This window comes from Dreissena polymorpha, chromosome 2 (assembly GCF_020536995.1).
Source record: "Dreissena polymorpha isolate Duluth1 chromosome 2, UMN_Dpol_1.0, whole genome shotgun sequence".
Classification (NCBI taxonomy): domain Eukaryota; kingdom Metazoa; phylum Mollusca; class Bivalvia; order Myida; family Dreissenidae; genus Dreissena; species Dreissena polymorpha.
Genome location: NC_068356.1, coordinates 79,799,095 through 79,826,148, shown reverse-complemented (window position 1 = coordinate 79,826,148; position 27,054 = coordinate 79,799,095). Strand labels below are relative to the sequence as shown.

Below are 27,054 nucleotides of genomic sequence, written 5' to 3'. Positions count from 1 at the left end.
TAACGATAAATCATTTTATTTGTTTGTTATTTATAATCATAATTGTCAACATTGTTGTAATTTTCTACATTTATATACACCCCAATATCATTCACAACTATACGGCATTATTCACACCTATCCGCCTATATATTATCAGTGGGACGAAACGTCTACCCCTTTTCAACACAAATATCAGTGGCAAAACTGGTAGTGGCACGAAACGTCCATAAACCGTTTAGAGAGGTGGAGAAATGTTCCCATTTCCATGTATGGGTCAGTTCCGGGCATCGAAACAGCGATCCTCGGATCTGTATCTCTTAATCTAACCGCTTTACTCAGGGAATATGTAGCCTGCACTGTATTGTTCTGTGTTGTCTTTCATACTTGCAGATCATGTGATCCGAACAAAATGGCGGACGACGATGAAATGCGAAAACCGAAAGTTACGTTTTCGTGATAGCTAATAAACCAACGAACAAAAATGGTGAAGGTTCTAAAATGTTACAACTTTCGCAAGTCGCACATAATAGAAAACCTGTCTTCTGAGCCGCGGTGTTTCGCTTCTGGGGCCAATTTTCTTTTTGCGGGATCGAGCGACTGTCGAGTGGAAGTTTTTAAACGACAGCAGACAAATTCGTGGTCAAAATATTGCTTCTTTCAAACTGGCGCCCATGTTGAGCAAATTGAGTACAATATAACAGGTGGACTATTTGTTTCTTATACGTTTTACCCACAGACCTGTCTTCGAAATGATTTTTCTAATGTGCGCAGTCATAAAAGTTAGTAACTATCAACCCATTAAAGTTACATTAATTTTCACATTAAAATAAATTGATAAATCAGATTTGCAAAGTTTGGTTATAGTTATTTTTTTGCAAGGAAGCATTAATACTGAACATTTACCATGCTCTTAAATATCCATTAAAGACAAGTTCATTGTTATCGGTTTAGTTCTCGATTTTCTCTCATGCGCAGTGCACTGGCAGGCAAAAGCATGGGTTACAGTAACGCAAAACATATGGATAACGACAGTTGTTAAGTCAATCAATAGAAAAGAAACTCCGAAAAAACAACACCTAAATAATATTTAAAAAAATATAATATTTAGCGCCAAAAGAATTTATTAATACATTTATTTGCATCTTTAAAGAACGTGTCATTAGCATCAAAGTAAAGATTGTCTGAAGACTGAAAGACCGACAATTTGACACAACAAAGAGCTCTATGCATTAGCCATATTATTATTTGCAGAAACGCTTCAATAAATTACAATAATGATACATCTTATTATAAAATTATATTTATCAATGGCATGAGTACGCTAGAGTAATAAAAAATGAGTGGTAGAATGTGTCAGAGGTTCGTTGAAACAGGGGCATACTACAAGGCCCTATTAAAACAATAAAAGTGAAGTGCATGACGGTATTTACCGTTATTTAAATTTGGATGGGTTTTGTACAGAGAGTGACTCTATTGAGGAATATTAATGTACAACTGAAAAACACAACGTCACATGATGCAAATTGAACTGTGTATTCATGTATATTGTGTATATACATACATATTGTTTCATTATTTTTTTTGAAAGCATTATTTAGCCCCGTTGGTGTCAAACGTAATTTCTTGTTTTTATGATGTCATTTGTGCATTTGCTGTATCATTAAATCTTCATACAGAATGACGTAGTTTCAATTAACAGATACCCGCTAAATATGTTAAATGTTTTTTACGTACATTTTATATTTAATAAATAATTTATTTTTTATAAATCAAACGGGCTAGTATCTTTACTGTGTACAATTTCCGATAATCTATATTGAACATGACTTTAAATTTGTACAATATGTAACATATCTAATTTAAGCAACTGTTAAGTATGTCGGCGGTAATTATTCAACCAAATGACTACATTATACTACCGGAAAGTAATGACATGGTGGCATCATCAATTGTGTTTAATGCCCAGAATGTCATCTGCCACCCAGTGTGGTTTATGACACGATGTTGTTAGTTAAGTCTGGGCAATATCTGATCAAAACTAGATAATTGGATTATGCAGAACAAAGGGGCAATTAAACACCAGAATACAAAGGCTTTCGAGATTTTATGATGCAAACAATCAGATGAAAAATATTGAATTTAATTTAATAAAATGTTTATTTAATGTGTCAACGTGTTAGTTTTCCCATACAAATACCATTATGGATAATTTTTATTTGTTGTTTATTTGGAATTGATCTATTTATTGCTTGTTTTCAATCTTATTTGTTTCAGTCAAGTAGGACAACTTGTTGGCATGTTGAAAAATAAGATCTAAATAAAATCTTTTAAATATAAACGATCACGCTCTATTTCTCCCCATTAATTGTGTCTTTCTTTTAACTACCAATGCAGTTCGGATGTAAACATGCAGGTGCGCGTGACGTCACGCGTGAACTGGTCTATATCCCTTTCCCACTCAGAAACACACTTTGATGCATTTTAAGTCCTTTAGAAAACAAAGATAAATTTAAGTCCTTCAAGTTTGAAAGGCTCCATTTTTAACCCTTAGATACTGATGAGTAGCAAACTGCATAAAACCTTAACAGACAGCGAGTTACTCGCAGACTGTTCTCGTTTTATGCTGTTTGCACATAGCAATTTTCAGTTTGCTTCTGAGTGGGAAAGGGATATGCCTATTTTCGCGATTTAAAACCCTGAAAATTATAAACCATTACAATCATGAAACAATTGTATAATAAGTAAAGTTCTATTGTTATTGTTATACTTTGTGACATAACAAGGATTGCCTATATGAAGTATGCAATACATCAAGTATCTTGTCAAAACGGATAGCCCAGTGGTTAAAGCACTTGACTTTAACTCAAAGGGTCAGTATCTAACCAAGGTGTGGAATACTTTTTAAGCTTTCTTTAATTTTATTGTTGTTTTATACTGGAACACTTTATTTCTGATGTTTACATGTATTAATTTTAAGCATTAAATGAAAAACTTCAAAACATGCCCAAATCTGTGAAAAGGTCCCTTTAAAAAAAACAAAAACAACAACAACAAAATAATAAAACAAAAATACACAGGACATAAGATCAAGTAACGCTCAATTGGTCATTGTCCAATCGGTACCCCTGGTGCTCTTATTAGCTTGGCTGTTTTCGGAGAAAACTCCAAGGTATTGTCATAGCCTCTTTGACGTCCGACATCCGGGCGTCGTGCTAAAACCTTTACATAATTTACTTTAAAATTAAAGTGCTTCCACCTACATTTTTGAAACTTCAAATGTACATGCACCTTGATGAGTTCTACATGCTACACCCATTTTTGGTCACTAGGTCAAAGGTCAAGGTCACTGTGACCTCTAATATAAAACTTTAACTTTGCCTCTAACATCATAGTGCTTCCACCTACAACTTTGAAACTTCATATGTACATGCACCTTGATGACTTCTATATGCCACACCCATTTTTGGGTCACTAGGTCAAAGGTCAAGGTCACTGTGACCTCTAATATAAAACTTTAACTTTGCCTCTAACATCACAGTGCTTCCACCTACAAATTTGAAACTTCATATGTACATGCACCTTGATGAGTTTTAACACACCACTCCCATTTTTGGGTCACTAGGTCAAAGGTCAAGGTCACTGTTCACTGTAACCTCTAATATAAAACTTTAACTTTGCCTCTAACATCACAGTGCTTCCACCTACAACTTTGAAACTTCATATGTAGATGCGCCTTGATGAGTTATACACGCCACACCCATTTTGGGTTACTAGGTCAAAGGTCAAGGTAACTGTGACCTCTAAAAAAAATATATAAAAATTCTGACAAGCTTTCGCAGCCGGGCGTGGCACCGTTATGCGGTGCTCTTGTTATAAGTTAAGCAGTGTTTTTTATGCCCCCGGGTCGATAGATCGGGGGTATATTGTTTTTGTACTGTCTGTCTGTCTGTCCCAAAACTTTAACCTTGGTAAAAAATTGATAACTTTTGCAATATTGAACATAGCAACTTGATATTTACCATGCATGTGTTTCTCATGGAGCTGGCATTTTGAGTGGTGAAAAGTCAAGGTCATGGTCATCCTTCAAGGTCAAAGGTCAAATATCATTGTATTTTTCTTTCCTAAAACTTTAACCTTCGTTAAAGTTTTATCATAACTTTTCAAATATTGAACACAGCAACTTCATATTTTGCATGCATGTGTATCTCGTGGAGCTGCACATTTTGAGTGGTGAAAGGTCAAGGTCATCCTTTAAGGTCAAAGGTCAAAAATAAAAAATAAAAATTCATTTCTCCATTCAATCTCTAACTTACTTCTTGTGGAGCTGCACATTTTGAGTGGTGAAAGGTCAAGGTCATCCTTCAAGGTCAAAGGTAAAAAAAACACAACAAAGCGGCACAGTAGGGGGCATTGTGTTTCTGACAAAAACATCTCTAGTTTTTTTCAAAATCGGACCCAGTATCTGGCCCTATTCACAATGGAAAAAAGTATACTATGTACCCAAATGGGACCTAAACATTCCCAATTGATGGTTTAAAAAACCATTCAGCTCTCGCCAAGGTCATCCGTCAAGGTTAAAGGTCAAATATCATTGCATTTTTCTTTCCTAAAACTTTAACCTTCATTAAAGTTTTGTCATAACTTTTTGAATATTGAAGATAGCAACTTGATATTTGGCATGCATGTGTATCTCATGAAGCTGCACATTTTGAATGGTGAAAGGTCAAGGTCATCCTTCAAGGTCAAAAGTAAAAAAATACAATGCAAGGGAAGTAATTAGCTTTAAAAGGGAGATAATTTCTAAACCTGTCAAGTGATATATTGAAAATTTTATTTTAAAGTGGCGCAATATGGGGCATTGTGTTTCTGACAAACACATCTCTTGTTTTTAGATCAACGTTAAGTTAATCTTCCATCCAGCTCTACAAGTTACTATTTATTAAATTTTATATTTAAAACACTTAAATTCTCATTTTTGAAGCAAAAAACAACAACACTAATTTCCCAATATTTGTCAAAACGCCGCGATTTTTCCCAATCCAAAGGGACCCAGCCCCATTCCAAAAATGGTGAAAAAAACACACTGTTAAGTACAAATATACTAAAATGTTCCCTGGGTACAAAAAAATAAGCTCAAAAGGACCTGGTCCATATAAGACTGTACCTGATGTTGATATTGTGCTACACAGTACCGTAAAACTGTATTCTGAACAAAACCTGCATTGCATGCTTTTTTGAGTATGAGTTTTGACAATATACAGGGGGTATATTGCTATGTAAAAAGGTCGTCAAACGGACCTGATCCCAAAACGATATTGTAAATTTTTTCCCAAATAAAAAATAAATAAATTGATTTTTAATGATTTTTTTCTTGTAGAAAGAAGCGTCTAATGATAAGTATATCTCAATTTTATTTAATAAACTTGTAACAAATTATAAATTGAAAATTGAAGGGGCCATGCAAAGCTGTGAATAAAGCCCTGCATCAACAATAAACACATGATTCGATACAGTTATGATTAAATGATCCTGTAATAAATATTTTTATTTTTTCTTGAACTTTAAAACATGTAAAAACTTTAATTTCAGGAGATTATATTGCCACCATTGAGAGAAAGTCGTCCCGGATAAGTGAAGTTGTGTCAGTTAAAGTGTATCTCAACTGGCACATAGCTAACACCGATGTGAACTATAGGACTAGGGTGAGAGTTGCAGGTCTTGGGTACAAGAGTACTAATGTTCAGACAGGACAAAGACTGGAAGTAAGCTTTTGTTATATGATTATATTACCCTTATAAATAAAGACAAAAGTACGGGAAAAAAAAAAGACAAAATGTTTATGTACCAGAAACACTGTTTTTTTCTGAAATGTTGATGCTTGAAATTAAGATGTGTATTCTATAAAATTTGTTATCACTACCTGAAACATTTCAAGTGCTTCAAAGATAGAACAATACTGTTTATTTAAGTATTATGAATAATAGAGATAAATTGATTCTATATTGAAAAATAACTCATACAGGTTTGATATCAATGGTAATTAAATGTTAATTTGAATCTTATGTAGGTAGTAGATGTGATAAGTGAAAAGCCAGCTTCATTCCTGTCGTCATGTCAGGAGACCAGCAACCTTGCAATTGCCTTCCACAATCAGATTCGTCTATACCAACTTGTGGAGAAGACAATCACAAATTCAAATACCATTTTTGTTGATGTCATTGTTTTTCTGGAACTTACATTTTGCCACACGTTAACCAAGCTGAGTTTGTGCGAAGAATTCTTGACATGCAGTTCAACAACTTGTGTGCAGGTAGGATCGAGTTGGACTATGGATAATATTTTTTATTATTTAAGCAGAGCAAACTTGCTTTGTGTATCAAAAATTGATTTAACATTATTAAATTGCAAAATAACTCTAAATATGCATGTTCTTGTGTATAATTTTTGATTTCTGATTTATACACAATTTTAATGTCATGCAAACATTGTAAAAGCCAGAAACTTATAGGCCATTGTTATACCAAACAAGTATTAGACCTCGTCTTATTTTAAACACAACCATGTATAAATGAGCTATATTTATTGTATTGTTCATCCTCTCAACTTTGAAATTATTTTTATCACTGATGATTTTCACCTTATTGTCTTCAAGATCAATATTGATAATGGTATTTTTCAAATATATATTTTTAATATTAACATCAATATTCATGTTTGTCACATTACTGTTTTGCATATAAAGATGGCTGCTGATATTTTTTATGCCCCCGGTAGGGTGGCATATAGCAGTTGAACTGTCATTCAGTCAGTGTGTGTGTATGTCAGTCTGTCCGTCCGTTTGAAAAAAAACTTTAGCATTGGCCATTACTTTTTCACTATTGAAGATAACAACTTGATATTTGGCATGCATGTGTATCTCATGGAGCCGAACATTTTGAGTAGTGAAAGGTGAAGGTCAAGGATATCCTTCAAGGTCAAATGTCAAATATATTGCATCTGTCTGTCCGAAAATGTTAACATTAGCCATAACTTTTTCAATATTGAAGATAGCAACTTGATATTTGGCATGCATGTGTATCTCATGAAGCTGCACATTTTGAGTGGTGGAAGTTCAAGGTCAAGGTCATCCTTCAAGGTCAAAGGTCAAAAAAAATAATTCAAAGCGGTGTTCTCATGAAGCTGCACATTTTGAGTGGTGGAAGTTCAAGGTCAAGGTCATCCTTTAAGGTCAAGGTCATCCTTCAAGGTCAAAGGTCAATTTTTTTATTTCAAAGCGGCGTTCTCATGAATCTGCACATTTTGAGTGGTGGAAGTTCAAGGTCAAGGTCATCCTTCAAGGTCAAGGTCATCCTTCAAGGTCAAAGGTCAAAAAATAATAATTTCAATGGGGCATTCTCATGAAGCTGCACATTTTGAGTGGTGGAAGGTAAAGGTCATCCTTCAAGGTCAAGGTCATCCTTCAAGGTCAAATTTAAAAAAAATAATTTCAAAGCAGTGTTATCATGAAGCTGCACATTTTGAGTGGTTGAAGTTCAAGGTCAAGGTCATCCTTTAAGGTCAAGGTCATCCTTCAATGTCAAAGGTAAAAAAAAAACATTTTTCAAAGCGGCGTTCTCATGAAGCTGCACATTTTGTGTAGTGGAAGTTCAAGGTCAAGGTCATCCTTCAAGGTCAAAGGTCTAACCAAATTTTTTTTAAAGCGGCGCAATAGGGGGCATTGTGTTTCTGACAAACACATCTCTTGGTTTTAAATGTAGGTCTTCAAGATCAACATTAATATTGTTTTGCACATAAATTTTCATAATTTTCTGTTAGTTTGTTTTTATGCCCCCGGTAGGGTGGCATATAGCAGTTGAACTGTCCGTCAGTGTGTCAGTATGTCAGTCTGTCCATCCTTCCGAAAAAAAACTTGAACGTTGGCCATAACTTTTGCAATATTGAAGATAGCAACTTGATATTTTGCATGCATGTGTATCTCATGAAGCTGCACATTTTGAGAGGTGGAAGTTCAAGGTCAAGGTCATCCTTCAAGGTCAAAGGTCAATTTTTTTTAATTCTTTCAAAGCGATGCATTAGGGGGCATTGTGATTCTGACGAACACATTTTTTGTTAAATCTTTTTCTGTTTATATTGCGAACACTTTCATTAAGACAAAAAGCAAACCTTAGAAAACCAGTTAAGGTTAAAATTGCGGACATAATTTACAAATTGTTATGCCCCCGGTAGGGTGGCATATAGCAGTTGAACTGTCTGTCAGTCTGTCTGTCCGTCAGTCAGTCTGTCCGTCCGTCCGAAAACTTTAACATTGCCCATAACTTTTGCAATATTGAAGATAGCAACTTGATATTTGGCATGCATGTGCATCTCATGGAGCTGAACATTTTGAGTGGTGAAAGGTCAAGGTCATCCTCCAAGGTCAAAGGTCAAATATATGGCTTCAAAGCGGCGCAGAAAGGGGCATTGTGTTTCTGATAAACACATCTCTTGTATATAAGATTTTAGCATATTGCAAATCATATTTTTAGCCAAATTTTTATCTTTTTTGCAAATGGTTAAAATGGTTATCAACAGAACAAGTCCTGTTTTATTCTTATGTTTTTCACACAGGTCTTTAAGATCCACATTGCGAGTGCCCCTGATGATCTGTCACTGCGTCCAGTGGAAGGTCAAACTGTTCAATCACCATCACTGATAAGGAGGAAAACTTCCAGTGTTTTATCTAGTCGCAATATTCAACAACAACTTAGCAGGTCTGGTCTAGCTGTCAGTTTTTTTGTTACTGGTATTTTTTGTGATGCAGTTTGTGGTATATCATTATTTTAAGCCCCATAAAGTGCAACTTGACTTTTGTTCTTAACTCTTTACCACTTAGATAGGTATTTTTATGCATTTGAGGTCCTTTAAAAAGTTATATTTAATTGAAGACCTTTCTTACTAGATTCAAGTTTTTAAGGCTTCATCTCCAACCCTTAGATACTGATGAGCGGCAAACAGCATAAAACCTGAACAGACTGTGAGTTACTCGCAGGCTGTTCTCAGTAACAGTTCTGTTGTTATGCTGTGTGCATGTAGCCATTTCAATTTGCTTCTAAGTGGGAAAGGTTTAAGCTGAATATTATGTACATTTCAAAATAATTATATTGATTAAGTGTGGGTGCCCATTACTTAAGATTGTTCAATAAGCCTACCAGCATTAAGAAAGTATTTCAAATTTGTAATTAAGCGATTACTAAATAAAATAAGTCCAACAACAGAGAAATACCATTAGTGCTTTAACATTTAAAAGAATTAAAGAGAATTAAATTTAATTTTGAGGGGATATATTTCAGGTCCAAAGAAAAGACAATTGTTAAGAGCACAATATTGGAACAGGCCAAGTTTTCATCAGTAGGAGAAAGGAGTTCCACTACTCCCAGTCCATTACTGAACCAGGCTTCCAAGGTATAATTATTTAATTTATGCTGATTCTGCCTTATATTATATCAGTCTTATATAGACTGATATTGAAATTTCTTGTTCTATCAAAATGATCAAGTTTTCCAATTGAATAACTTGTGATTATCAATAAAACAGTATGTATCATTATTATCTTATTATTTAAAAATGGGTATGTTTGAATGTGTTGCCATGGCAACCATGCCATATATGTTAAAGGGTTATAATTAATGTTTTTCAAAACTACACATTGCATGATTATTTCAGATAATTTTCATGAATAAATCCCGTAGAGCCATTTTAAACCCTAAGGCCACAACAAATTGATGATGTGTTCTATGGATTTTAGCCAACCAGAAATGGAGCGAGCGAGCGAAATAAAAATAAATTTATTTTTATTCCATTTTTTTTAAATCTCAGGTGAGCGAAAAGCTCAAAATAAAAAAAAACTAATATTGATTATATAAATTGATACTATATTTAACATAGCACATATATTGGTCTAATTTGAGTGCAAAAAAGACTAGTATACATTCTAGTATAACTACTAGTTCTATTATATATATATTTACAACAATAGCAGTACAACAAGAAGAGGGAACAATTTTTTAATCAAGTCAATTTAAACAAGCAAATTTGTTGAATTGATATCCCCCGCCAATATACTTCTGGACACAAAAGTTTTCTGGACGGATGGACAACGCCAACGTGCAACATCCGCTTAGCCACATATATACTCATACCAAGTTTCAATGAAATCCGTCAAAGCACTTCCAACATATGGCTCAGGACACACACACAAAAGCATTTTTTCAAGATATAAAGGGCCATAACTCCGTTATTTTCCAATGGTGTACAATGCCATTTGGCGTGCATCATGCTCTTATCCATATATATACTCATACCAAGTTTCAAAGAAATCCGCAAAAATACTTCCAAGGTATGGCTCCGGACACAAAAGCATTATTTCAGGATACAAAGGGCCATAACTCCGTTATTAACAGATGGTGTGCAATGCCATTTGGCTTCATCATTATATATTTGAAAGCATTGAGCTCACTGTTAATACTAGGATTAGGAATGCGCTCATTGTTTATAGTAAACTCTACAACTTTTTTGTCAAATTCCACAGCGTCACTAAGTTGAATGTTAATGTTCGACCTTTTTATTTTATCACTACCGCCTAGTTTACCTCATTTTTTTACCGCATTGACGCATTCTGTTGATTTTTCGCATCCCGATGCTGCTGCGAGGAACAAAGCACGAAAATCATCAGTAATGCGATGATTGATTGCAACTGGCGGAAAAATTACGTTTCCGTTTACATCTTTCGTTGACACAACGAGGCATTCTTTTACCATAAACCAATTAATATCGGAAAGCGTTATAACAGTCTATATCGTAAAATACGTAGGCTAAATTAAGCTAAATCATTGAACAAATATGTGCGGAGCACAAATTGTTGCTGCGGGCGCAAAATAAAAATAAATATATTTTTATTTCGTTTTAAGATTTTTAGGTGCGAGAAATCCATTGAACATGTAATCAATTTGTTGTGGCCTAATTGAACCAAATCCTTAAGGTGATTATAAACATAAATAAAGACTAAAGTGCAAATATTTAAGATTGCTAAGGGTTAGAATTTTTTATCAGCAAACTCATTTAGATAGTTGTGCTTTTCCTGCAGAATGTTAAATCCGTTTTTGAGGACGATGCAGATTTCGTTCACTGGACATTTGACCTTACCCCTGACAGCAAGGTCATGACACAGCCAGCTGGTGCTAGGGGAGTTAGTAACCATGACAACGCAACTCTGCGACTTAAAGGCTTAGAGAGGTTGGGAAAACACAGGGAACAAGAACCTTTTTTGCCAGAAATCAAGGATCTTCAAGGTAATCCTCATCAAACTTATATACTGCAACATGATTCATATCTGGGGGGATGAAATTTCATGGTTTAAAAAAAAAAGACACTTACATAATTGATTTGTGTTGTTATGTCCCTAAAGGTGGTGCCTTTTGTGAAACCAACAAATATTTTTGGTTAAACATTTTTATTCCAGAATATGTTTTACAACATAAGTTAAATGCATCTAAAATTTATAAGATTGGAATGATAGCCAGGCTAGTAGGGTTCCTTTTCTCGTTAATATATTTACAAACATGGTGACAGTAATGGTAAATATTTTTAATGTGTTTCATAGGCGGCAACCACTTGACAACAGGCAGGACAACTCTTGTTCAGGTTCTCCACCGTTATCTTGAGAAGAGGGGTGGTTCATGGGTTCATCTGCAGCTACTTCCGTATTATCAGCTGGGTGAGGATTTAACATTGCCCCATCCTAGTGAAGAAACTCATTAATCAACTGATATAAGAAGTTTGAGGTTAAAGATTACAAAATAAATCAAAGCACAGATAAGATCAGTCCTATAAGTTCATTATTGCAAGGCATTAAAACAAATTAAAAGCTTTATGCTGACACAGCCTTTTGTAGTAATATATATTCTAATACAGAGCTTTTCTTCCATCTTTAGCAAAGGCTTTATACAGGCCCCTTCCCCCAATAGAAAGCCCCTTCCCCTAAGAGAATTTCCTTAAAGTAATGTATTATTCCCAAATTTCAAGCTTACTGTGGGAAATTCCTTCCACTTTTTTCAGTTTTGTCGATAATATTGTCCCCACAATGGAAGGCCAGGTCCTTTCTTCAAATCTAGAAAAAAAGCCCTTCAATAATAATGATAATAATAAATTTATTAATAACATTCTCCTGTGATAGGTCGAGATCCCAGTGGTGGTATTCACAGCGGTGGTGTGCCTGTGCATTCAGCCCGTAGACAGAGCCTGGTGGGGATGTCATGCCTTGTGTCCAGCTCTCGCCATGGTCACATGTTCACAGTGCTATCTGACCCTGTACTTCTATCCACGTATGAATATGCCATGGATGCCATACAGGTAGGAAACAGGGAAAACAATGTGAGCTTTACTCCCTGAAAACTGAGCTTAATGAATGCCCCCAGTTTTAATGAATGTGCAGTCTTAAACTTGATATTCGCTTAGAAGAGTCTTCCTTTAACCCTTTACCTTTTAGAAACGTATATTGACGCATATGTGGTTCCTTCGTAAGTAAAATTTAATTAAAGACCTTTCTAACTAGATTCAAGTGTTAAAGGCTTCATATCCAACCCTTAGATACTGATGAGCAGCAAACAGCATAAAACTTGAACAGACTGCGGGTTACTCGCATGTTGTTCTGGTTTTATAATGTTTGCACTTAGCCATTTTCACTTTGCCTCTGAGTGGGAAAGGGTTAAACAAAAAAGACATTAAAACAGAAAGTGTCATCAATGATTAGCCAGTTTGGACTACACAGGCTAATCTTAGATGACACATTACAGGCATGCATTAGGCCCAGTTATCTGAGAGGGAGTCTCATATCAATATTAAAGTCAACATTTTAAATCATATTTGAAAAAGAGTATATGAGTTGCATTCTGAAAAAACTGGGCTTAATGCTTGAGCGTAAAGTGTCGTCCCAGATAAGCCTGTGCAGTCTGCACAGGCTTAGCAGGGACAAAACTTTCCTCTTTATGACATGTTTTTGTTTAAATGAAGTCTCTTCTTAGCAAAAATCCAATTTAGGCGGAAAGTGTCGTCCCTGATTAGCCTGTGCAGACTGCACAGGCTTATCTGGGACTACACTTTACGCACATGCATTATGCCCAGTTTTCTCAGAACGCGAGTCATCATTCTCAAATCTTCTTTATTGGTTGTAAGGTGTGTACAGTTGTGTACAACTTTTTATTCTTCCACAGAAGGGGTATGTATTGAAGTTATGCTGGTGGTCGGTCGGTTTGTCGGATGATCAAAGAGTATGCATAAAATGTTAAAAGTCTGTGAAGCAAACATTTTTACTGTTTTCAAGCAAATTAATACAAAATTCACATATGTCATCAACACAGTAATCCATAATGTTCTAAGTTATTAGCCCTTGAAGATAACTTAAAAAGAAGTGTGGCTATTTAACACATTGTCCACAAATCTTTAGTTTCATGTTGATTGTGGTGATATTTTGTCTGTTCCACTCTCTTTTTTATCTGAGACCTTATTTTTAGTCTTGGAAAAAGATTCACTTGAATGTGCCTGGAGTGCAGATTTATTTAAAAACGTTTTCAGTTGTAAGGATCAAACCCATATTGATTGCAATTGCTACACCCGATCATTATAGATATAGTTATCAACAGATGATGCCTTTCCCATTTAAAAGCAAGGTGAAAATGGCTATGTGCAAACAGCATAAAACCAGAACAGCCTGCGAGTAACTTGCAGTCTGTGCAGGTTATATGCTGTTTGATGCTCATCAGTATCTTAGGTTTGTTCACATATTTGTATTTGAGGTGTGAGGTCACTGACCATGTCATCATTCTAATATATCTCCTCAAATATTGTTTTTAAAAAAACATTTTTTTGCCTTTTTAGCTCACCTGAGCGATAGCTCGGGGTGAGCTATTGTGATCACTCAGCGTCCGGCCGTCCGTCTGTCTGTAAACAATTTGTAAACATCTTCTTCTACTAAACCATTGAGCCAATTTCAACTAAATTTCATGTGGAGCATCCCTAGGTCATGGGACAAAAGAATTGTTAAAAAAAATTTGATCACATAACCAAGATGGCCGCCATGACCATATATGGTAAAAACCTTTAAAAATCTTCTTGTCAGAAACCACTCATCAGATTTTCAAAAAATTTCACAGGGATGACCTTTGAAGGCTCCCCTGAAAAAGTTGTTCAAAGAAATTTGATTCGTCAAAAAACATGGCCGCAGGAGCTCGTTGAACTTTGCATGTTTATTCGTTTTTGCCTATTTTGTGAAAACTTTCATTTGAATGATAATTTAAGAATGCATACGCGGCCAACAGGGCACACTCTGAACAATATTACTGAAGCAACTGGTCTGTAATCCTAAATCTATAATTATCAGTCCAATGAAACATCATCCTTTTAGTAAAATACAGTGAATCAGTAAAAATATTATCAGAATATGAGATTTTTTGTATATTTTGTATGTTAAATATTGTGTTAATGTTTAATTTTGTTAATTAATATAAATATAAGCAGGACAGGGGAGGTAATACACTACAGGGGAAACAAATGCAATAAGTTTAAATTTATTGTTACAGATTTGCCTCCCTTGTAATATATTTAAATTTTACCAAATGTAAGGCTAACTGCATTTTTGTAATGCATACTACTACTACTACTACTACTACTACTACTACTACTACTACTACTACTACTACTACTACTACTACTACTGCTACTACTGCTGCTGCTGCTGCTGCTGCTGCAGCTGCTGCTGCTGCTGCTGCTACTACTACTACTACTACTACTTCTACTACTACTACTACTACTACTACTACTACTACTACTTCTACTGCTACTACTACTACTACTACTACTACTACACTACTACTACTACTACTACTACTACTACTACTACTACTGCTCTACTACTGCTCTACTACTACTACTCTACTACTACTACTACTACTACTACTACTACTACTACTACTACTACTACTACTACTACTACTACTACTACTATACTACTACTACTACTACTACTACTACTACTACTACTACTTACTACTTCTACTACTACTACTACTACTACTACTACTACTACTACTACTACTACTACTACTACTACTACTACTACTATTTCTTCTGCTACCACCACCACCACCTACTACTACTACTACTCTATTACTACTACTACTACTACTACTACTACTACTACTACTAGCTACTATTACTACTACTACTACTACTACTACTACTAGCTACTACTACTACTACTACTACTATTTCTTCTGCCACCACCACCACCACCACCACCACCATTACCACCACCACCACCACCACCACCACCATTCACAGTGACAAAAAACGTATTCACACAATGGCTGCTACTACAACTTATAGCCCATATAGGGGGGCATGCATGTTTTACAAACAGCCCTTGTTATTTTGAACTCAACCTTCCCAGAATAGTTTAGTTCCTTTGGGTCTCAGGTGAGCGCCTTAGGGCCCATGGCCCTCTTGTTTACTAATAGTGACTTAGTGATTCATTAATTAAACAAGTGAGAGTTAAATAATTATAAGGACACAATCCATTCCAGTTTATCAGAAAATTTATAAATACAATAAAGATGTTTAAAAACACACACACTCATGATATTAACTAGTAAATGTATAAGCCACTGATTGCCAACAGTATTTACTAGTTATATGAATTCAAAGCTTCTTCAAACATGTTACTGTTTATAGGTACAGTTAAATGTTCCTGTTTACAGTTTGAGTTAGATGTTGTTGTTAACAGGTCGAGTTGGATGTTACTTATTACAGGTTGTGTTGGACGTTTCTGTTAACAGATTGAGTCAGTTGTTATTGTTTACAGGTTGAGTCACATGTCATTGTTTACTGGTTGAATCACATGTTACTGTTTACAGGTTGAGTCACATGTTATTGTTAACAGGTGAGTCATGTTACTGTTAAAAGATTGAGTCACATGCTATTGTTAACAGGTTGAATTACATGTTATTGTTTACAGGTTAAGTCTCATGTTACTGTTTACAGGTTGAGTCACATGTTACTGTTTACAGGTTGAGTCAAATGTTACTGTTTACAGGTTGAGTCACATGTTACTGTTTACAGGTTGAGTCTCATGTTACTGTTTACAGGTTGAGTCTCATGTTACTGTTTACTGATTAAGTCTCATGTTACTGTTTTACAGGTTGAGTCTCATGTTACTGTTAACAGGTTGAGTCTCATGTTACTGTTTACAAGTTGAGTCTTATGTTACTGTTTACAGGTTGAGTCACATGTTACTGTGTACAGGTTGAGTCACATGTAATTGTTTACAGGTTGAGTCACATGTTGCTGTTTACAGGTTGAGTCACATGTAATTGTTTACAGGTTTTGTCACATGTTACTGTTTACAAGTTGAGTCACATGGTACTGTTTACAGGTTGAGTCACATGTTACTGTTTACAGGTTGAGTCACATGTTACTGTTTATGGATGAGTTACGTTACTGTTTACAGATTCAGTAACATGTTACTGATTACAGGTTGAGTCATATAATACTGTTTACAGGTGAGTCATGCTACTGCTAACAGGTTGATTGGAATGTTACTGTTTACAGGTTGAGTCACATGTTACTGTTTACAGTTTGAGTCATGTAACTGTTTACAGGTTGAGTCCAATGGACATCTTGTGTTTGCATTATCCAATAACACCCTGGAGGTATTCACCAGTCGCAGTCAGATTGCCGCAGTACACAGCATGGAGACATTTAACAATATTACCAAGGTAAAGTAGCAATGAATAAAAAATCTTTGTTAAGTACACAGTCATACTGTGCAAATTTATGGGTTTTGAGAAATTTGCTATTATATTGTATATTGGAACAGCACAGCATAGTCTCCCAAAGCTGTTGTACAAAAATAGCTCACATTTCAAGAATTTTTCATTGTATTGGTATTGTATGTAGTCCTTTGACAACATCACTAATGTATGGTATCGGGTAATGCACATGGGCTTTATTTATTTTATTTAACAACAGACTTATCTATACATGTAGTAAACATACAGGAACAGATTTATGTAATTTAATCACAGTTAAAATACAAGATTTGTGTGTTTTTTTTCGTACAAATTCAGGGCTGGTAAAAATGATATATTTTTTTTATACATCAACATTTAGTTAAGCTGCCATGCAGCTCTATATGTTTAGACCTTAGTAAATATTAAATTAAAAACACTTTAATTCTAAATTGTTATAGCAAATGTTAGCAAAACAACAAAAATAATTTCTCAATTTTAGTCCAAATGTCGCGATTTTTCCCAAATCAAAGGGACCTGGTCCTATTTCCAAAATCATGGAAAAAACACTGAAGATGGTTTTCTTTCAACTTCTTCTTCAAACTAAAAAAGCCATTAGACAGTGCCATGGATATACATATCAAATAAAAGGAGTAGCATGTAAGTAATCATTACGAGGGATAGTGTGAAACTGCTGAATCTTCTAAACATGTGTATTGGTTACAAAAGTTTCACAATATCCCTCGATGTATTGCTAATTTACTCCCAAAATATTAAGTTATTTTATTCATGTTTGTTTGAAGACCTGTCCGAGGCTGGATGTGGAGATATGCATATGTGGTGTACAGCAATTCTTTGGACCCAAGTGTATCACTCTGGGAAACGGATATGTGGCACTGTTCAACAAATAGTGAGTTTAAACATCATGTTCACAAATTGAAATTAAGCTTTGTATAATAAATATAAATCAATATTAATTCCTCATGATTGAGTCATTTACCATCCAAATTTCTTAGTATTATGAGTTTAACTTCCAAAGTCACAGGCCATGAAGTTCCAATTTTAAAGAATCATCGCCATAGTGGTTCTCTACAACATTTTTTTAAAATTAATTACCCAGGGACAAAATTTGCAACACCATGGGCATTACTTATTTTCCTTGTTTGTATATCTTGAAAACTTCAAAAATCAACTTTTCGGATACCACAACGCCAAGATGTTTAGAAGATGGCATGTCACATAGTATGATCGTCCTCTACTAAGTTTTGTCAAATCATGCCCTATGGGTAAAGAACTGGCCACGCCAAAGGGGTCAAATCTAGGTCATCTTGTTTCTTAAAAAAAGTGTCTTTAAACAATGGAATTTTGGTTACTGAAGGTCTTGAACTTCAAGTGTTGCAGTTTTGGAAGTCCATGAATAAACACTGGGAATAAATAACATGCATGTGGGCTTCCGAACTTCATGTTATTCAAGTCATAAAAATGTTTGTTAAATATGTTGGTTAATAAGTGCCCTGATATGTGTTTGCAGTGAGAGTGTCTGGAATATGAATGTGATGGAGGAACCATTGATAACGGAGCTCTACAGGGACATGGTGAATTAGCACTTCCTTATTTGTCACACTTTCCACTTAGTTGAGATCAAATTAGTTTTAAATTTGTCCCGTTCTCCTAATAAAGTGCCTTTAAACATTTAAATGATTTTGAAATTGTACATATTATCTTTATAGACAGGTTACAGCTCATCAAACTTAGATATTTTCATAAAACTGTATATATAGATTCCTTGTACCAACAAGGTCAAAGGTTAAAAAAAAAAATTAAAGCGACACATTAGGGGGCATGTGTTTCTTGTTTAATAAAATTAACATTTCTATGGGACTACAAATGTGTCAAGATACGTATCTAAGGGTAAAGGGTTAAACTGTAGACAGGCTAATCTGAGACGACACTTTACGCACATGCATAAAACGTCCTTTTCACAGAGCACAGCTCATATATTAAAACCTAATATCCAGTCCTCACTAGGCTCCCATGTGGCATGCATGAGGTTGTGGTCCAGGTCATTGTTACTTGTTTCACAATGTAACTATAACAAATTGAGCTATAATCTTGCAACTATATACATAGATGCATTCCGTCAAAACTTCATTTTTAGATTTCAAATGGGGTTCAGGACACTGCAACTAAATAGAGATAAATGGTTTCTGCTCAATAACTCAATAACAAATAAATTAAATCAAGTTACATTTGTATCCGTAGGATATTTAAAAAAACACAACTAAATTACTTCAAAGCTGAAGAATTTACATGTACAAACAGTTTGGTTCAGAGAAAAAAGTACTGAACAAAATGAGTCTAAGACGCTGTCTTCTGTAAGCCTTTGTTACAACAAAAAATATGAATTTTATTATCAAAATATAATTAATTAAAATAAAAATCCAGTCATAAATTTTTTTCCAGTTCAAAATTGCTATTCAACATTAACAATGTAATTTTTTTGTTATTTTAAGTAAGAAATCATGCTGTGTATCAGTTATATATATGATAAAATGCCATTACCATGTTCATGTTGTTATTTTCTCAAATGTCGTCAGTATTGTTTTTACCACGCTTGAAAAAATCTCTTTAGGTTCGGTTCGGAAAAAAAAATCAGGAATTAGCTGCCCTAACATATGAGCACCTGCTGCTTGAGGGTCACATGCTACTGCAGGGCAGTTTGATTGGTCAGGAGCTCAGCCAATCAGAATTCTTGGAAGTGAATGAACTCATAAAGGAATCTGCAGCCCTTCTTGGAGAGTTTTATGCCTTGTATGTCAGGATGAATGCCAGACAAAAACACTCCCAGACAAAAACCCTCCCGTCAGTTTTATAGAGGCCGGACAAAAACCCTCCCATGAAAAAACAGGGCTGGACAAAAACCCTCCCATGAAAAAACAGGGGCGGGCAAAAGCCCTCCTGTGAAATCTGAACCACAAACTTAAGTAACAAAGATAAATTAAATAAGTAATTCAAACAATTTAGTTACATGCAAACGCATTGTTAATTGTTAAAAGAATTTCACTTTCATTTTTGCAAGGTTTTCAGAAAGTCCCCGGGAAGCAGGATTATGCATGAATCATTTGAATGTGCGAATGACGCGATTAAGCATTACTTTGTATCGTATTTCATTGAATCTAAATTTAAATTCACTTGTCTATAAATGGTCTCATTTTATGTTTTAATTGATGTTGTTATTATATTGGAATATGGGATATTTATGCACATTAGAAAAGCGGTATGTATACAGTTAATAGATACACATTTTCTTCTTTCAATTTCACACCCCTGAAAACACAATACACAATGGGTAAATTTTTAGGATTAATGAATGCAACACTGTGTGAAACAATTACATTTGTCGGTGTTTAACTGCTTTCACGGGAGGGAATTTGTCCGCCCTCGTTTTTTCATGGGATGGTTTTTGTCTGCCACCGTTTTTTCATGGGAGGATTTTTGTACGCCCTCTATGAAAATGACGGGAGGGTTTTTGTCCTGTAGATTTTGTTCGTATTCCTGTCAGGATATTGATTGTGTCTTTTGAATACGTGGGATTTATTGCTTTGCACCAGTCAATCGATTGGTCAGTATATTGGATGTGTGGCTGGTAGCCCATTTGTTTCTGCAATATACTAGTATTTGAGCTGTGCACTATGAAAAAGGGGTTTAATGCATGTGCATAAAGTGTTGTCCGAGATATCCGCACAGGCTAATCAGGGACAACACTTTCTGCTGAAATGATATTTTCCGTTTAAAAAAGTATCTCCAAAGTAAAAATCAAGTTTAGGCGGAAAGTGTCGTCCCTGATTAGCCTGTGTGGACTGCACAGTCTAATCTGGGATGACACTTTACGCACATGCATTGAACCCCCTTTTCACAGAGCAGGGCTCATTTAGAGAACACCATGCCCAACAACCATGCATATTGGTATTATGGTGACTTTGGAGGCGGGAAGACACCTAGATCTATTTTTAGGTCATCATGTATAATTATACTAGAAGTAAAATCTATATTGAGAGTACCTTTTTTACCCATAATAACAACCCTTTAAACAGACTTTCAATTAGGATAAAACCCTATAAGAATATTACACACTGTTTTTTTTTATATAACAGTTGCAAAAAGCCTGTTCAAGTCAGTTTAAGTAATATGTTATCTTTTTGTATAGCTGACTACGGTGGCACTAAGGTGACATCACCGCTCCAAAAATGAAAAGTTGGAAAAACACAAGTTCTGTTTTCCTGTCTCCAAAAAATAAGTTAATTCAGGGAAACACAAAATAAGTCTGTTTTCACGAGGTAATTTTTTTTTAGCAGTTAACACAAGTTCTGTTTTCTTTTTTTTGGGGATTGGAAAACACAATTTTAAGAGTTTCAAAATTGATATCACACATTTTTCAAATCTTTCCCATTTTTAGCTCACCTGAGCACAACGTGCTCATGGTGAGCTTTTGTGAATGCTTTTTGTCCGTTGTGCGTTGTGCGGCTTCAACATTTGCCTTGTTAACTCTCTAGAGGCCACACTTATTGTCCTATCTTCATGAAATTTGGTCAGAAGATTGGTTTCAATGATATCTTGGATGAGTTCGAAAACGGTTACGTTTGCTTGAAAAACATGGCTGCCAAGGGGCAGGGCATTTTTCCTTATAAGGCTATATATGGCTATAGTAAAATATTGTTAACACTCTAGAGGCCACATTTATTGTCTGATCTTCATAAAACTTGGTCAGAAGATTCATCCCAATAATATCTTGGATGAGTTCGAAAATGATGCTGGTTGGTTGAAAAGCATGGCCCCCAGGGGGCGGGGCATTTTTCCTTATATGGCTATAGTAAAACCTTGTAAACACTCTAGAGGCCACATTTATTTTCCAATCTTCATGAAACTTGCTCAGAAGATTTGTCCAACTGATATCTTGGATGAGTTCAAAAATGGTAACCTTTGCTTGAAAAACATGGCTGCCAAGGGGCGTGGCATTTTTCCTTATATGGCTATATATGGCTATAGTAAAATCTTGTTAACACTCTAGAGGCCACATTTATTGTCCAATCTTCATGAAACTTGGTCAGAAGATTTATCCCAATAATATCTTTGACGAATTCGAAAATGATGCCGGTTGGTTTAAAAACATGGCTGCCAGGGGCGGGGCATTTTTACTTATATGGCTATTTTATAGTAAAACCTTGTTAACACTCTAGAGGCCACATTTATTGTCCAATCTTGATGAAATATAGTCAGAAGATTTGTCTTAATGATATCTTGGATGATTTCGAAAATGGTTACGTTTGCTTGAAAAACATGGCCGCCAAGGGGCAGGGCATTTTTCCTTATATGGCTATATATGGCTATATTAAAATCTTGTTAACACTCTAGAGGCCACATTTATATTCTGATCTTCATGAAACTCGGTCAGAAGATTCATCTCAATAATATCTTGGATGAGTTCAAAAATGATGCCGGTTGGTTGAAAAACATGGCCACCACGGGGGCGGGGCTATTTTCCTTATATGGCTATAGTAAAACCTTGTTACCACTCTAGAAGTCACATTTATTTTCAGATCATCATGAAACTTGGTCAGAAGATTTGCCCCAATGATATCTTGGATGAGTTCAAAAATGGTTTTAGTTGCTATAAAAACATGGCCACCAGGGGCGGGGCATTTTTCCTTATATGGCTATATATGGCTATAGTAAAACCTTGTTAACACTCTAGAGGCCACATTTATTTCCAATCTTCATGAAATTTGGTCAGAAGATTGGTCTCAATGATATCTTGGATGAGTTCGAAAATAATTATGTTTGCTTGAAAAAAATGGCTTCCAAGGGGCGGGGCATTTTTCCTTATATGGCTATAGTAAAATCTTGTTTTGTATGTCTACAATTGTTTATAGTGAAGCATTGTGAATACTTTTTTTAGTTCAATCTGAATGACACTTGCTGAGTGCAAATGCCAAATGTTGTTATCATATATTGATATAGTTTACTCAATTTGTTTTAATAATATCATCTTCAAACATTGTGACAATCTTTATGAGCATAATATTTTTTGCTCATGGTGAACTTTTGTGATCACCTTTTGTCAATTTTCTGTCTTTCGTTGTGCGTCATGAATAATTGCCTTGCTAACACTGTAGCAGCCACATATATTGTTGGATGTTCATGAAACTTTTTCAGAAGATTTGTCCCAATGATATCTTGGAAGAGTTCAAAAATGGTTCAGGTCTGTTGAAAAACATGGCCGCCAGGGGGCCATTTGTTGTTCATTCTTCATGAAACTAGTTAGAACATTTGTTCCATTGATATCTTGGGCTGCAAAAACCAGATCATTTCTTTTTATCTCAGGTAAGCGACTTTGGGCCTTTCAGGCCCTCTTCTTGCTTTTTGTTCTTATCGAGTTAAACTCGTTTAAATGACACTGAAACTCTTTAAAATGGGTGTCGATGTTGGAATTGTGTCCCTTGCAGATCTGACTGTCTCGGTTGGCACAATTGTCTCCCTTACTGTCTGATGTCCAGCTTACCAGTGACGGTCATGGTGCAGAGAATACTTGACAGGAGAGCTCTTTTTAAACTGGTATGCATAAAGTACCTGTTGTTTGCTTCAGTTGCAGCCCTGGGAAAAATATTATATTAAAACTCTTCCCAGCACATACAGTAAACTACACTTAAAAGGCTACTCTGGGGCGTCATAAAGGGATGGTCAATGCACCAAGGTTCGGCTGTACATTATGTAAGGACATGCCAGGTAGTTCCACTGATTCTTTTAAGCCAAGGGGTATCACTGTGTCTGAATATCAAAATAAAGGGTACCCATGTGTCTTTTTCTATAAATAATATCTTTTTGTGCTTGTTAAACTCTGAAGCAATTAGAAGTGTATTAAAACAAGTTGAATGCCTACTAAGTTCATTACTGCTTGATCTCATCAAATGCAAAATCTTTTGGAAAGGCCTGTCTGCATGTGTAAATTGAGCATGTCCAATACAATTAATAAATGAAATAAAAGATATTTTGTGTAATAACACTAATAATAAAAATGATAAAAATAAATAATGTTTGAAAAAGTAAGAAATGCAAAAAATAAAAATAATATTAACCATAATAATTATCATAATATAAAATAAACCCTTAGTCCATTATTATATAAAATAAACCCTTGATCCATTTCATTGTGAAATAGCATACTTTCCCACCTGTCAATAAGTGTCAATTAGCACCAGTGTAAGAAATCTATTACACAGTAGACTTATCTCTTATCATATTCATCTTTACCAATTTTCACAAGTGCCCTGTACATGGCAATACAGTTCGCTATCACAAAGAGGTATGTTGTATGTTAATTGAGGCAGCCTTTAAGCGCCAGTTGGATAAGGTGGTCATGCAAAGTGTGATTAATATTTTGTTCTGAAAAAAGTGGTTGTAGAAATAGAATGGTAGTATGATCTGAAAATCGGCGATTACGGCCATTGAAATAAAGGGGAAAATAATCAAGTCTTTTGAAAAGTGTCTGCACGAGCAAGTTGGCTGTAATATTAAGGTGTTGAAAAGCATGGTTTTGCTGTATAACTTTCTAATAACCTTTTTTAAGATCGCCATTGAAATTTGCTATGTACTAATGTATGGAAAAATAACCATCCTCCATATAAACCAAACAGTTCTTTCAAACACATATGACTCAAAGCTGCAATAGACCTTTGGTGATATGTTCCAGATCTTATACACTTTCTATTTACAGGGTTTTAGTCCTGGAATGACCCAATACTTGAAGTATGTACTGTTCCTTAATGAAGATCCTTTGGAAAACTCAGTAGTAAGTAGTTGACATTATTTAACTAAAAGTTTACTTTTTTTTCTGCCTATTAATTACCTATATTGCTTCAATACTAAATTATTTCTTACAAAGATTTTGGCCTTTTAATACATTAATAAAATCACCAGATTTCAAATGAACTACGAAACTAGATATCTAATAAGCTAAACCAATAGCAAAATAAAATTCAATTAGAACATAAAAGCAACAAACAAGTAAACTCCCAATGGATCAGATTGTTTTTTGAAAACCTTTTTATTTGATTTCAATTTACACAGTAAACAGATAAAGTTTGTGTTGAAACTGGTCTATATTATATACATTTTAAGTAATGCCCTCAGTGCTTTGATTTCGCAGCAGTTTCTGGCTCCAGTCATAACCTGACTATTTGCCTTCAGGCTGAAGGTGATCAATTGCTGAACATTTGCTTGGAGACAATGCCAGAGGCATTACCTGATGTTTTACTGATCTCACGTCTGAAAACATTTTCACCAAAGTTAGGCATTCAGCTGTTAAAGTCAGCTTCAAAGAGCCGCAAGAAGTTTGATTCAACCTCAAGGTATTACAGTGTGATTTTTTTTCACAATTTCGGGAATGTAGCAGGGTCCTTTTGGATTGGGAAAAATGGCGTCTTTCTGACTTAAATTGGGAAATAAGTGTTGTTTTTTGGCTAACAAATGCTTTAAAATCTAGTATAAAAGTGATTATGATATAACATTTAGTAAAGTTAAACTCATGGAGATTGATGGGAGATGAACTAAATGTAGAGACTTTATACAAAAATATATTGTTTTTGTTTGTTTTTTGTAAACCTTCGTTTGGGAATTGTTAGGTCCCATTTGGATTTTTTTTTTTTTTTTCCATTGGGAATGGGTCCTTTTTCTGGCCTAAAATTTAAACAAAAAACAACAACACTGTATTATATTTCAGAAATCTTTTTTTAATTGTTTTTACTTGCTGAAATCTTTTGGGAATAGTGGTCTGTCACCTGTTTCTAAGACCTGTTTTTGTGGAAGCCAATGATTGACAACCTCTGGCACAATTTCTCTGAAACTTCATATACAAGATATTGTCATTAATGTAGGAAGAAAGTCTTTTGGCATCATGAGATGTATTTATTGTTTTCAACACTTTTCACAGCACAACTGAGAGACTTGCAATGGTGTCACTAAATCTACAGCTGTGTGAACCAGATGCTGCCATGGGACTACTTTCTTCTATAGACAAGGTATGAGCCTGCAGTTTGTGTGTGTGGTTGACCTCAGTTGAGTGACTCAAAACATTCACCAGTGAATTCCTGGATGGGTCACGTAAGAATATTGAATATAAAATACATTTTTATAAACAACTGGTAGCAAGATGAGTTGCAGATATTTGGTAAGTAACCACATTTTAACCTACTCTTTTGACCTGTTAATTCTTTTCAGCTCAATTCAACAGTGCAAAATGCCCATAATATCACTTTAATTCTTAGTGATGTGCTATTGAAATTAGCAAAGGCCATGACTTTCATGTTTGTTTGTTTGTTACTATTTTCTATAACCCAAATAAGGGCATATAGTAGATGTATTATCCATACAAGTAGCGTGTTTAGGTGGTTGGGTCAATCGGTCCATATTTTGTTTCCTCTGTACATTTAATAGCCTAGGAAGATTTTAATATTGCTTTTTATTATTACTCCATATGTTCAGACACTGTTTTGGGTACACCTACCCTTCTGGTGAAAGGCCACAGTCCTTGTTTAACATCAAAAGTCATGCATTTTCACTACCGCTCTGTTACTTAAAAATGCCATCTATGATTTTAATATTAAACTTAGGATCATCTAAATATCGGTGCCCATGGCTAGACAAGTTATAGTGTTCAACTCTCTTGCCTGTTGATAACAACTAAAGGTCTCAATTCATTCAAAGGTAAAGGTCAAATTTTTTTCTATCTTTTCTGTCAAGCATAAGGTATGAGGGGCACACGTGAAATTTTGTGATGTTCCTTGTGTAAGCTATAATATCAAAAGCCCTAGGCTTACTAGGGCTTGAGTCATTTCCTGCAAATTAATTAACTATTTAGTTCCATGTTCCTTTTTTTATGCCCCCGGATCAAAAGATCGGGGGTATATTGTTTTTGGCCTGTCTGTCATTGTATGTGTGTGTGTGTCCCAAAACTTAACCAAAAACTTTAACCTTTTTCATAACTTTTGCAATATTGAACGTAGCAACTTGATATTTGGCATGCATGTGTATCTCATGGAGCTGCACATTTTGAGCTGTGAAAGGTCAAGGTCATCCATCAAGGTCAAAGGTAAAAAAAAAAAATCAAAAACTTTAACCAAAACTTTAACCTTCTTCATAACTTTTGCAATATTGAACATAGCAACTTGATATTTGGCATGCATGTGTATCTCATGGTGCT

The 27,054-nt window shown here is 35.0% G+C and overlaps 1 protein-coding gene across 2 annotated transcripts in view; it reads left to right on the top strand.

Annotated features, from left to right (window-relative positions):
• The first annotated feature begins 374 nt into the window (after positions 1–374).
• LOC127867735 (BLOC-2 complex member HPS3-like) overlaps positions 375–27,054 on the top strand; it is a 42,993-nt gene continuing 16,313 nt past the window's right edge. Inside the window, exons 1-16 of one of the 2 annotated variants that reach the window (XM_052409090.1) lie at positions 375–683; positions 5,572–5,744; positions 6,050–6,292; positions 8,590–8,732; positions 9,312–9,423; positions 11,105–11,309; positions 11,621–11,734; positions 12,194–12,369; positions 16,671–16,787; positions 17,603–17,709; positions 18,331–18,394; positions 19,432–19,610; positions 23,303–23,411; positions 24,571–24,645; positions 25,044–25,204; positions 25,786–25,873. In XM_052409090.1, coding sequence (XP_052265050.1) covers positions 464–683; positions 5,572–5,744; positions 6,050–6,292; positions 8,590–8,732; positions 9,312–9,423; positions 11,105–11,309; positions 11,621–11,734; positions 12,194–12,369; positions 16,671–16,787; positions 17,603–17,709; positions 18,331–18,394; positions 19,432–19,610; positions 23,303–23,411; positions 24,571–24,645; positions 25,044–25,204; positions 25,786–25,873 — 2,286 coding nt within the window. In that variant the 5' untranslated portion in view covers positions 375–463. Of the gene's footprint in view, positions 684–5,571; positions 5,745–6,049; positions 6,293–8,589; positions 8,733–9,311; positions 9,424–11,104; positions 11,310–11,620; positions 11,735–12,193; positions 12,370–16,670; positions 16,788–17,602; positions 17,710–18,330; positions 18,395–19,431; positions 19,662–23,302; positions 23,412–24,570; positions 24,646–25,043; positions 25,205–25,785; positions 25,874–27,054 lie in introns of both variants that reach the window. The other variant, XM_052409089.1, reaches the window with a different exon arrangement.